Source organism: Anarhichas minor, unplaced genomic scaffold, assembly GCF_050575085.1.
Source record: "Anarhichas minor isolate MPS153535 unplaced genomic scaffold, ASM5057508v1 ptg000074l, whole genome shotgun sequence".
Lineage (NCBI taxonomy): Eukaryota > Metazoa > Chordata > Actinopteri > Perciformes > Anarhichadidae > Anarhichas > Anarhichas minor.
The window spans coordinates 10,121,200-10,133,393 of record NW_027466520.1 but is presented as its reverse complement, the minus strand read 5'-3'; the positions used below and the strand labels follow the sequence as shown (position 1 = coordinate 10,133,393).

Here is a 12,194-nt window from a genome sequence, read left to right as displayed (position 1 = left end):
AGCTTTGCAAAGTATTTGAGCAGTGGTGCTACAACATACAGCTAAGGCCACAGATTTAATAAGTGAGGTGATTGTTTTAAACTGTTTAAAAGTGATGTTCACTTCCAGTGTTTCTCAGAGAAGGGCATTGATTGTATGCTTGTTTACACACTTGTTAGGCAATTTTTGTTTTTTGTTTTTTAAATCCAGGTTGCTAGCACTCTTCTTCATCGGAGCATTACTACACTTCTACCCTTGGTTTACACCAGCTGTAGTCTTCACTGTAATGGACTATGCCTGTGGGAGCCTCTGTCTTTCTATTAAATTTGTCTTCATCACAGTGGCAAAAAGTGGGTGAAATGAGACTTGAGAAAGATCATCTCTATCTGCACTGCATTCAGGCAGACAAATACAATTACTGTCATTCTCCCACTGAACACTATGAATTGCCGGCAGTATGAAGTGCACCCCAATTGTGAGGACAAGAGCGGCACTAACTCCATCTCCTCGGAGTATACGAGTTTTAACGAACAAGCTCAACAGACAATCACGTCGCTGCCTTATGAATTCTGCCGGTGATATTGTGAGCTGCGGCGGCGGCAGCGAGTGGAGATGACCTTGTAAATTAACTAGCCATAATAATCCCTCCCTGCTGGCTGCAGAAACAGCTCCTCCTGCCACTCATCCTGCTGGATGACAGATATGGTGGGCAGGAGATAATGCACTTCCACACACAGCACTAAACCTGTCATTTCAGTAATTTTTGCTCTTACGTTTGATGCAGGAAAGATGCATGTTCATGCAGAAACACACACACACACACACTGCTGTGGGGTATATGCTATAGCAGGCCAGTACTGATGAGGTTAGTGGTGAGGATTAATACCTGTCAGGTTGGGGCTTTAGCGCTGTAGAGGAGAGGGCAAACGGTCACAGAGGGCGGTGATAAGATTATTATTCTTATTATGATGCCTTGACACCCCCCCCCCCCCCCCCCCCCCCCCTTCATCTATCAGTCCACCTCTTCCCCTCCACCTGTCCTCCTGTCTCCAGATCCACCCTGCTCTCTACACCTTGCCTCAAATTTGATTGATTTCCTGCACACACATCTCATACCTCTCTGTTACTCTTTATTCTTATGCTCTGTCCCACTCTTTGGTATTCCAGGAGGCAACATTTCACTGGCTCTTTGACTCATTCTTTTACCTTTCCACCAACAGTCTTACGGGAATTTGCTTTTTGGCTTTTCTGACGACCTCTATCCATTAATCCTCGCTAACAGCTTCTCTCTTTGAATTCTCGACGTTCCCACTTACGCCGTCTGACACATGCTTTTAAATGCTGAAGTTCAGGAAGTGTGCATTTGCACGTCAACAAATCACCCAACCGGCCTTGATTGCACGGCTGATACCCGACTGGCTGCTGGGTAATGTTCATAAAAGCTGCTCCACATCAACAAATGATGAAATCCGGCACAGGCCGTGTTTTTTTCTCTTGTAGAGAGACACCTTCAGTGATTGCTTTATTGATTGGCTTGTTTGTGTTGTTACACGGAAGTAAGTGAAGGACCTGTAAGTAGGTAAATGAGTGACTGATTGACTGAATGAACAAGTGAGTGGGTGACTGATGGACTAGATGAGTGAGAGGGTGCGTGAGTGAGATAAGCAGCTTGATGCCACAGCACAACATCACGTGTAAATGAGCTTCCCTTTGATCAGCGCTGCACTCTCCCAGCCGGTAATCGCTCCTTCGCTCCCTGCTGCTCCACCTCTCCCACAGGTGATGAGGGTGGCCGGGGCAGCACATCAGAGAACCTGAGAGTGCAGCGTGTGCGTGTGTGTGTGTGTGTGTGTGTAAGGGTGGAGACCTGGCTACGATGCCTCCAGGTGAACAACCATCTGGAGAGTGACACGCACTCAGACACGCTCACTGCGCACACTGACAAATCCGATAAACAACATTAAAAATACATGGCATATCAAGTGAGGAATGATAAAACTCGCTAAAAGCGTGTTTACCATCACACTGCAAGAGATCTGAGATCTGCCATTCATGCATCATCATCACCACCCTGTCAAAACTTTCTTCAAGTCCCATGTGCAAAACGGATCAAGAGTAAAACGGATCAAGAAAGCTTCCCAATTTCTGAAATCCACACCACAGCATTGCTTGTGGCACTTAAGAAACCACCCAAAATCTCTCTGAAACTTTAAAAAGTAGCCTTATATAAGAAGGAGCAAACTCCATACGATGTTATCAAGCTGCATCGTGCTGTCAGAGTACAGCCGACAGGTCTTTCTATCTCGCAGTGGTCGCAGAATGGTGCAGGAGGATGGTTTGATGCAATGCTTAACTTATGATTCTTGTTCCTGAACTACTGGCAAGTATTAACTGGGATGAGAAAAATAAATGAAAATCAACAAAAGGAATTGTAATAGCTCCACAATTTAAAATGTAATCACTGGAGTATAACCACCTCAGTTAAGGTTTGCTGGTCTGGTCACATTTTGGATTCGAAAACAAGGGTATTAAATGAAAAACATCAATCTCCGAGCACTGCTGAGGGTCAGTTATAATCAACAGGGCGTAAATAATGTATTACCAGACTAATATCTCCACATGTGGGAGCAAACAAATAATTTAAGATGGATATTGAAAAACTGTCTTCAATTTAGATATCATTCGCACTGAAAACACATTTCAAATAACATAACTGCAATTTTCTGAAAAGCAATTGTATTGTGCAGATCTTTACTCTGGATGCACACTGGAGGACTTAGAGTCAACGAACCCATTCCATTTCAACATAACATTTACCAATATCTGCTTGATGAACGTTCTAGGTTTTTCTTGCTTTAAATTCAGTATTTTTGATTATTCTCACTTAATTAACAATCCACAGGATCTTTATCTCGGGGCAACAGGCGACCTTTGGTGTGAAATCAGATGAGGAAACCGCTTTGTCTAATGCCATTAAACATGTTTCTAGAGGTCCTCCAGTACAAAAGCAAAAAACAGAGAGAGCTGTGCGACAGAAGGAGCTCAGGTGCCTCCTGGGTAATTTCTAAGTTGATAAGAATATCAAAAGCTGTGTCATTGAAATTAAATCTAAAGTGGTTTTAATCACAAGTTTGCCTTCAAAGTTGCTTTGTTTCCTTTACTTTCCTGAATGCATAAATCCATGTATAACAGTTTTCATAAATGAGTTGGCCTACAGTTATTTTCTTTTGTTGTTTCACAGTGCCAGTGATCCAGGCCACTTCTCTCCACTACGTACTTGATAAAAACAAATTCGGCAGTTTGGCTCCAGTCATTCTTGTTCATTTAGCTCCGTTTCTGATCGGTTCAGCAGATTCAAAAGAAAAACACAGTTGTGGGATCCAGATTTGGATGACAATGTCTGGTTCAAAGGCTCAAAGTCAGCTTTGCATATTTAATACATCACAGCCAACTAACAACCATTAGGCATCAACGCATCTCATAAGCAACACCTCTGGGAGACTGGAGCTCTACTTCCCTTTCAAAAAACTATTTTCCCTCTTTTAACAACGAGCCTTTGGAGAATGAATCTCTGTTTGTCTTTTACTCTCATGAAAGGTCTTGGAGTATTCATGAAGCAGAGGAGGGAAATCAAATGATTATTTACATCCTCTCGTTACCAGCTACAAAAAAAAAAAGTGGTTGGAATCTAGGGGACTTATGAGCAGCAGGTTGACAGTGAAGTTTACCCCATGTGTTCGTATCACTAAGCAGATCATTCCCCCTCTGATGGAAGGCTGCAGGAGACCTCAGAGATGGAAGCAACCGCTCAGAGTCCGTTGTGAGGGTGGATTTGTTGTGACCGAAACGCCCACGTTCTAAATGTAGGGGTCTCGGGTCCGCTGGGTTTGTTTGTATCGACCTCGTCACTCCCCCGCTGAGTGGAGTGGACACTTACCGCCACTGTCTGTGTTCACAATTATTTATCCACCAATTAGCTCTAATGAATGTACACACACTTGAATGAATCCGAACGGATGCGCTGTTCTTGTTATCTTGAGACCTTACAAAAAGAGTGCTTAGACACATGTGTACTGTAAAGCATATGGCTCAGGGCTGTGAAAGAATGACCTATGGAAATAATGAATGAAAATAATGCAGACCTTTCGAGTAGCAAAACGGCTCTTATTTGATCACATTCTTTTCAGGTTTATCAGTTAAGTTAAATGACCCCGTTTCAACTGACATTTCAGATTCAAAACTCATTATGCCATTTAATCATGAGAATAAAAAGTCAGCGTCTCAGGGGCAACAACATCACGCTGAATATTCAAGCTGTGAATCCAATGAAAATTTAGCACATTTTGTATGGTATTATGAATCTTTCTTGATTATATCAATTGTCCAGGTCCTACAGGAGTTATAAAACGAAATAGGAAGGAAAGTTTTCTGCAAAAGAGTTATGTCCTCTTTAACTTAATTAAAACATCTCACAGGAAATGTGGACAGAGGGCAGAAAGGGGGCATCAAAGACATGGGAGTAATTACGATATTGCACAGTGGAGACTACACAGGCCAGAGAGCACAGTCCCTTAAAAAACAACAGGGAAATAAATGCTCAGTGCAACTCAATGCAGATGAGCTCCGAGTCCTATTAAAGAGGCGTGTTTGATCTGTGTTGGTGATGTGCGAGATATACCTTTACTCCAGAGAATGTGCAGGTAGTCTTTATTTAGAGGCTGGTTCAGAACAATAAGACAGATCCTCTGCGTGCCTGCACAAGAAAACAGGAGAAAAAGGGAGAGGGACGAATCAGAAACAATCAGGTAAAGACACTACAGACGACGGAACATAATGGCCACATAGCAAAAACACAACACATCATTGTTTGCCTTTTAAATACAGATTGGTGGCTGTTTATGTCACTGAATGGGCTAAATAAAGAACAATTAAACAATGCGGTGATAATGAGGTCATTATCGTGGAGACAGGAAAACAAGAGGGAGGATTAAAAAAAAACAGAAACCATTCCAAACAAGTCCGGATGTTGAGCGTTGGTTTTGTAAAAGTTCAAAATGTTTTCCCGTGCACACACACACACACACACACACACATCAAATGAGTGGTTTGTTTGCCTCAGAAAATAACAAAATATAAGTAGTAGAGAGAGTATATGCAATGTCTAAACATGTTTTCAGTACCGTTACTCTCACTGAACAGGGTCACAAGTCACAGTCCTTAATATTAGTTCCTGTTGGGTTTCTCTAAAGGAAAACGTGTGCACACACGTCTCATCAATGCTCAATTGAATATGTTGACCTTGATGACACACCAGCTGTACCCTTTCAATACAGCACAACCAAACACAACCTGCCATTCACATCACTTTCCTCTCAGTGCACCTCCATGCTCCTTTGTCCCAGGGTGCATCATTTCACAAATCTATTTCCTTTCTCAAACCCACATCCCTCTTTTCTTTTGCTCTGCTTCTAATGCAGATCCCCTAATACTTTAAAATTGTCTTTTTTTTTTCTGTCTGCAGGAGATGAAAAAAAAAATGATGGAAACTCTGCATTCATGGACACATTAAAAGCCAGAGCTGCTAGAAAAGCCTAAATGGAGCAAAGACCAAAGCACAAGCTCTCGCCCTAACACTTGCGTGCTCATATATCTTTCACTCTCATGTCTGCCCTCATTAATGATTTTCCATCCATTTTTTTTTTAAAGTAGTTGCCCTTTGTAGCAAAGCCAAAATGCCATACGCAAGCTTAAGCAACACTGTGATTACAATGCCCTCTTCCCTCTCTGCTAAACTGTATTTATGTAAATTCTGCACAACTGGATACCAGTTTGGAAACAGCGCTGCATGCCATATCTAATAGAGCTTGTATCTTTCCCAGTACACATTTCAAAATACATCAGAAGGGAGGCCAGAGAAAGCAACGGTTAAGAAGGAAGAAGAAGAATATCTTCAGGTTTCATGAAATTCTCATGGCATGCGCATCACCTTGTGTCCTATAAAGCTCCCTTTGTGGTGGTAAGCCTTCAAGTGTAGAGAGTGCATCTTGACTAAGCTGAGAAAGTGTGGAGGAAAAAATTGTCTTTGGGTTCGTGACTTTGTTGCAGCAGCGGGCTTGATGTCGTTAAAAAGTTCACATCCATGGAAGGTCATTTCCAAAACAAAAGTCAACCCCCAGCAGAGTGTGGTAAAGGGAAGAGGAAAGGAAAGGAGGACACAAGGAGGGGTGGGTGAGGAGGAGAAAAAGGAAGAGTAGATTTGTCAGTCTTGTCTCTTAATTGGCTGGAGGTGTACAGAGAACAAAAGACAAACCCAACCAGCCGTGACTTTTCAGATAACCCCTCGTCGCACAAACACACACACACACACACACAAGGAAGTGTGCAGCCTATCGTGCACTCCGTTTAAAGAAATGTCACCTTGGAAGTGCCAGACAGCATAAATACAACAAACCCACACACAACAAATATCCAAGCACATAACCTAGCACGAAGACATTCCAGGAATAAGCATCTATAATTAAAAAGGTGAAATTTAAAAGGCTAACTTTGCACACTGGGGTCTTTAAAATGCAGACATCCAGGGGCTGTATTCATATCCTCCACCACGGCTAGATAAGTGTTTCCTGTAAGATATGGAACTAAAGCAACAAAGGAAATGTTTTCTAAACTTATTTAACAGAGGAAAATGAAGTTATAACGTACAGCTGGGAGAAAGACTTTAGTGTGTATGTGAACGATACAGGGAATCTCGAACACATGTTACCTTTGATTAGAAAGTGACGGATTCATCAATACGTCGTATCTTCAGGAGGATGTGTGCGCTCTGATCTGCCACCATTATTTGCACTCCCTGTGACATCTGTGCAATAAATCTTGGATTTGCATAGAGAGCAAACTCAGGTGGGTGGCCTGTCACGCTTAGCTAGCGTGTTTGAGTAAACATCGGTTTCAATGGATGCTTCAAAACTGCTGATAGCATCCTATCAGATGTGAGTGTCTCTTGACTGATGTTGGCCTTTGAGTGTTATTGATTTTGTTTTTTTGAGCTGTGCAAGCCAACACCACTCGTGTGTTCCTGTTCTGTGCAGAACACGCACGTGTGTGAGAGTGTCAGGTTTATACAAACATATGTACGCGTACAGGAGCACAATTACAGCGGCCCTTAGTGGTCTAACAGCAGGATTATAACCTTCAAACAGCGATCAATAGGAGACACCGAGGGAGAGAGAAACAAAGGAAGCAATGCACCGTGATACAACCTACACCAGTTTAATAAATGGTGCATGGCGCAGTACTCTGTTCCTCCAGTGGCACTCATTCATTTACTCACTTTATCACAATGGGACAAATTATGTACTGGGGCTGCAACTAACGATTATTAAATTACCGATTAATCTGTAGATTGTTTTTTTTAATAATTAATGAATTTGTGTCTAAAAATAGGCTGAAAAATGCAGCCAATCGTTGTATTGGAGAGGCTGGTACCAGACAATGTTTGTTGTTTTGTTGTGTTAATGTACTTCACTTTCTAAACCCCAGAACCCGCTGACGGGTTTCAAAAGGCATGTTTTATAAAAATCATTTATCATAGCCAGAAACTGTAAAAACAGAATTCATCGTCGGATTTTCAAATGTCTGCCGGCTCCTGACCTCCCTCATCGGAGGACTAAACTTACTTTGTTTCTATTTCTTTTCCAACCATTAGCCAATGAGGAGGAGGAAAAATGACTAATCACAGACATAAAGACAACAATATTATTTAAAGATAGTTATTGATGAAAAATAGGAAGAAAGCAAAGAACAAACAGGCAACAAAAAAGCACTCAAGAGTAGACAAGGACACATATATGTAAACAGACAAGGATAGTCTTCTTGGCAATAGCTGGAGCCACAAGTACAGATGGATTGCTTGTTATTGTTGAGTCTGACAGGTCCCTGAGAAGGCAGAGGGATGGAGATAGTGAAAAGTTACATGTCAGAAACTCTGAAAGTTGTGATCTCTTTCCAAAAACTCTGAACCAGTGGGAAGGACCAGAGGGCGTGCAGGTAATTGTCGTGGGTGTCAAGTTCATGTCTCATTTAAAATGTTGCCAAAAATAAACTATATCCCGGGAGAAACTCCTCAGTGAATGCACCCGAGACCAACAGTCCCGAGACAAACATTCAGTGAAACTTTGAACTGCAGAGCAGAGCACAGCATTGTGGAGTACGGGCAGAAATATGCGTCACCAGAAACAAAGTTTGAATAATTTATAGTTGAATTTGAATTGCTTCACTTGAATAATGTCATTAAAAAAAAAACTGAATTCGAATCACATAATTTGAAACTGAATTCCCGTAAACTTGAAAGTGAAGGAATGCAGTTGCTCTGAAACTGTGTTTGATCCAAACAGAAAGTCCTGCTCTTTATATACGTCCACAGTCAGCGCTCACAATTCAGTTTCAGTTTAGTGAGACGCACATGCAGTGGTTGAGGAAGAGCAATAGAGTGCAGATTCACAGAACTCGGGTACGCGTACGTTTAGTTTTGTGGATCAAATCTAAGAGGATAAAAAAAACCGGAACTCGCAGAAACTATGCTGACATGAGCGTTGTAGTTATAGGATATCTTTATCCTTTCATTTTTGAGTATTCAATGCTCATATCAAATCACCTAAACATCTCTAAAAAAAAAAAAAAAAAAAGGTTGTTGGCATTGCACCTTGTGTTCATTGGCCCATTTTCTGGCTTGGTGGTGTATTTTTCCACATTCCACTCTGTGAACGGGCAGACACAGTCGACAAGAAGTCCAGACAGGATGTTTCATGTTGGAGTCGAGTGCAGCTCCATACAAGAGTCTTCAGCTGTCCAAAAAGCTGCAGGTTAAAGGAAAGTGGTTCCATCACATTAAAGTAAAATTACTCAAGGAATGCAACGCCACAGACTACGGAGGTAGCCTGAAATTGTCAGTAAACTGCACAGAGTATTACTGTATGTCTATGAAAAAGGTTGATCGGTGCCCGTATGCTGAATCCAAGAAGAATGACAAAAAAGCTCAGACAGTGCTGAGCTTTTTGGGGACAGAACGTTTGTTTTTCACTCCGAACATCTCCATCTATATCTTTCTGTGGGTGGACAATATTTCTAGCCAGTGTCAAAACCCTGCACCACCTTTGTATTTGGACAGAGTGTAGCGGCTGCTACTCAACCAATGGCAGCCTCCTTTTGTTATAATGTACACGCATGCAAGGCAGGAATATATTTTGTTCCAAGTCACAGAATTAGCTCTTTATAAAATAGATCTCTAAAAATGACATGTACATGACGAATAACAGTACAGCTGTAACACGAGACAGAAGTAAGAGATGGAGGGAACTACATGTGGCTGCTGTCTTTTTTACTAAAACAATTAGAATGTGTGTTATTGCACAGTCAGCACTAACCACCTAAATAATTGATGAATGTATTCAGGGTCATGTTTCCTCACTACACGCATAGGGAGCTTTTACTGGCGCACATAGCTAGCTTTTGTAAATTACCAAAACAATTTGAATTTAAATTCAAATCTTACCAATTGGCAGTTCTTCCGCGACCCACAGAGCACCATGCTTTGAGGGTTTGAGAAAAGCTGCTCTACAAGCCACACTGTTGTACGATCTTGACCTTTACAGCTCTGGGTGAAACCTGCCCGTCGGCAGCTTTCCCTCCTCCACACTCGCACACCACCAGGGAGCTCACGTAAGCCTTGACCTTAGCGCAGTGGCTAAAGGCAGCTATAAGCAGCTTCTTCCTCGGGTCTCTGGGGAGGCCGGTTCTGACCATATGTAGGGTTTCTTTTAAGAGCATCAACGGATACAGAACATCTAATCTTGCCACAAAAATGTACCTACGTGCCTTTGGAAAAGAGAAAATAGTACTACTGAAAAGATTTCAGTCAATTGTTGTACTAAACGTGGTTATCTAGGGTTGCGTTTAAACAAAGTGAATGTTTATGATCACAGAAATCATATGCAGGAGCAATTTTTATTTATTTTTTTAGAAACGTTTCAATAATCACAACGCCGCCCCTCAAAGTTAGTTTTTCTCAAACAGCAAACACACGAGACCCTCTTTCAATAAACATTCATTATTCACGCAGCCAAACAGAGAAGACGCTCAGAAGTGCATCTCATACATATACACATTGTTGTCATGAAAGTACCAGTGATTTGTTTTTGAGTTTTAATTCCCCCAAGACTGTTTGTGTTTGTGTTTGTGTGTGTGTGTGTGTGTGTCAGAGTGTCTGGGAGAAGCAGACAGAGGAAGACAAGTGTGACAGTGACGGGAGTAAGTTTGTGTTTTGATCAGACGCATACAGATCTGTTTTCGGGGCAGGCAAGCTTGTGGCTTGTGGGTGAACGCGCCATGTGCGCACGGACCTGCGTATGTGATTGATTGCGCGCGTGTGCGTTTGCGCCGAGGGGATGTGTGTTTGAAAGGCAGTACCTGAGGGCAGAAGGCAGTCCAAAGGCGTCAACTCTTCATCCATGGCCAGGATCCACAGGAGCCCGTCTTCAATCAGTCGACTCGCCTGGAACTGAGGAGAGAGGAGGACAGACACCTTTTGCTTTCATCAGCCAGAATATTTCCATCATTCTCTGCAGACTGAGTTAAACAGTAATCTTGAAATTACAAACTGCTGCATGTAATAACATAGCCAAACTTCTGAAACTCGTTTCCACCGAGCCATCCTTTTGTTATACTGCCTTTAAATTCTGTACATGTAGAAAATAATCCTTTGAAACAAAAGAAAAGCATAAAGTAGAGCCAGCACTACCCCTTGCTCACCTTTCAGCTTTACAATCCAGTTAGCAGAGAAGAGAGCAAACAGAGATGTGTAGATACTGATCGCACAAAGGTTACTCTACCACTGCTGGACTTCTAACAACCTTCTTGTACCTCCCCTCAGTGAAAACAATGCGTCCTCCTCCTTCCCACACACATAAATTATTCCAGGTTTAAAAAAACAGGACATCAATTATTAACTTGAGTGCCTCTGCTACTACACTGGACTCAATTTTGCAAATGAGTTTGGCAGACGTAGAGTGGGATTATGTAATCATATTGCCTCCACCTTTCCACAACCCTGCTAAACGTAATAGTGAAACCTTTTAGCTGGTTTAGAGAAAAACTGTCCCCACAATGACATATATAGAATATAGTTCTATAATTCTATAAATATTACTTATTTTCACATTTGATTAGGCTGTGAGTGGTCAACCATTAACATCTGCTGCAATGGTTATCAATAGAAGGCTGCTGTCACATCTCGATACACAGCTTTTCTGTAATTATGTGTTTCACAGTACGCCAGAATACATTTTGTTTATTACTTGTTCATTTTTACAGCCTTTGCAAAGTATTAGAAATCATTCAAAGTGAAACCGTTATACTTTATTCTGGCTAATTACACATACGTTAATGTTTTACAACCACTGCAACAACACATATCAATCAACCGCTGGTGTTCTGCCTCCAGGGTGTCCTCAGTTACTGAAGTAATTAAACTGTGTTAATGCAGAAGTGGGCTGCATGCAGCAGCTCGCGATGCAGTACTCCACTGCTAAACCACTGAATGATAAGCTCCTTGAACACTAACCGACCCCGTTGAACCGTCCGTGGGAACATGCCAACACATGAAGAAAACACTTCACAAAACGTTACCCAGCTGTACGCAGCTGTATGCAAATGCATGGCGAGACAGCGGAGCAATGAGCAACGGTGCCTCCCGTTGTTCACGGATAAAACCGTGCAACACGAACGCAAACAACACACACGCCGACACTATACTTCGCTACTAATAAAGCGACTTCACATGTTAAACCTGACATTGCTCTGCTTTGCAAATATTGAATGAAACTCACAGAATGAAGCGACTTCCGGTATAGAAGATATCGCGGTGAACAGTCAACGAGAGCGCAGAGAGCTGACAGCAGCGCCGAAGAGTGGCGGGGATTTGTTACGGGGACACCTAGAGGCCAAAAGTGGAAACTCGTGTTCTGTGTACATTGTAGGGTGTTTAAAAAAAAATTGAGTCGTAATTAAACTCTTTTTTTTTTTGGTGGAAGTTATTCCGATAAGAGACAGACTCTTCCAATCACTGCTTTCACTCTTCACTGTAGTCACTATTATGTGCCCGTTAATGGTAGGACCTACTGAACAGATGTCCAACTTAATATCACATAAGCAAAACAGAA

At 41.9% G+C, this 12,194-nt stretch overlaps 1 protein-coding gene across 3 annotated transcripts in view; it reads right to left on the bottom strand.

Moving 5' to 3' along the window:
- tpk1 (thiamin pyrophosphokinase 1) overlaps nucleotides 1-11,921 on the bottom strand; it is a 55,554-nt gene extending 43,633 nt beyond the window's left edge. The window contains exons 1-3 of one of the 3 annotated variants that reach the window (XM_076080479.1): nucleotides 11,862-11,921; nucleotides 10,444-10,534; nucleotides 4,658-4,732 (exon numbers count right to left, since the gene is read on the bottom strand). In XM_076080479.1, the coding sequence (XP_075936594.1) occupies nucleotides 4,658-4,732; nucleotides 10,444-10,486 (118 nt within the window). In that variant the 5' untranslated portion in view covers nucleotides 10,487-10,534; nucleotides 11,862-11,921. Of the gene's footprint in view, nucleotides 1-4,657; nucleotides 4,733-10,443; nucleotides 10,535-10,785; nucleotides 11,834-11,861 lie in introns of those variants that run through there. The other 2 variants (XM_076080477.1, XM_076080478.1) reach the window with 2 other exon arrangements.
- Between the last annotated feature and the right edge of the window lie 273 nt (nucleotides 11,922-12,194).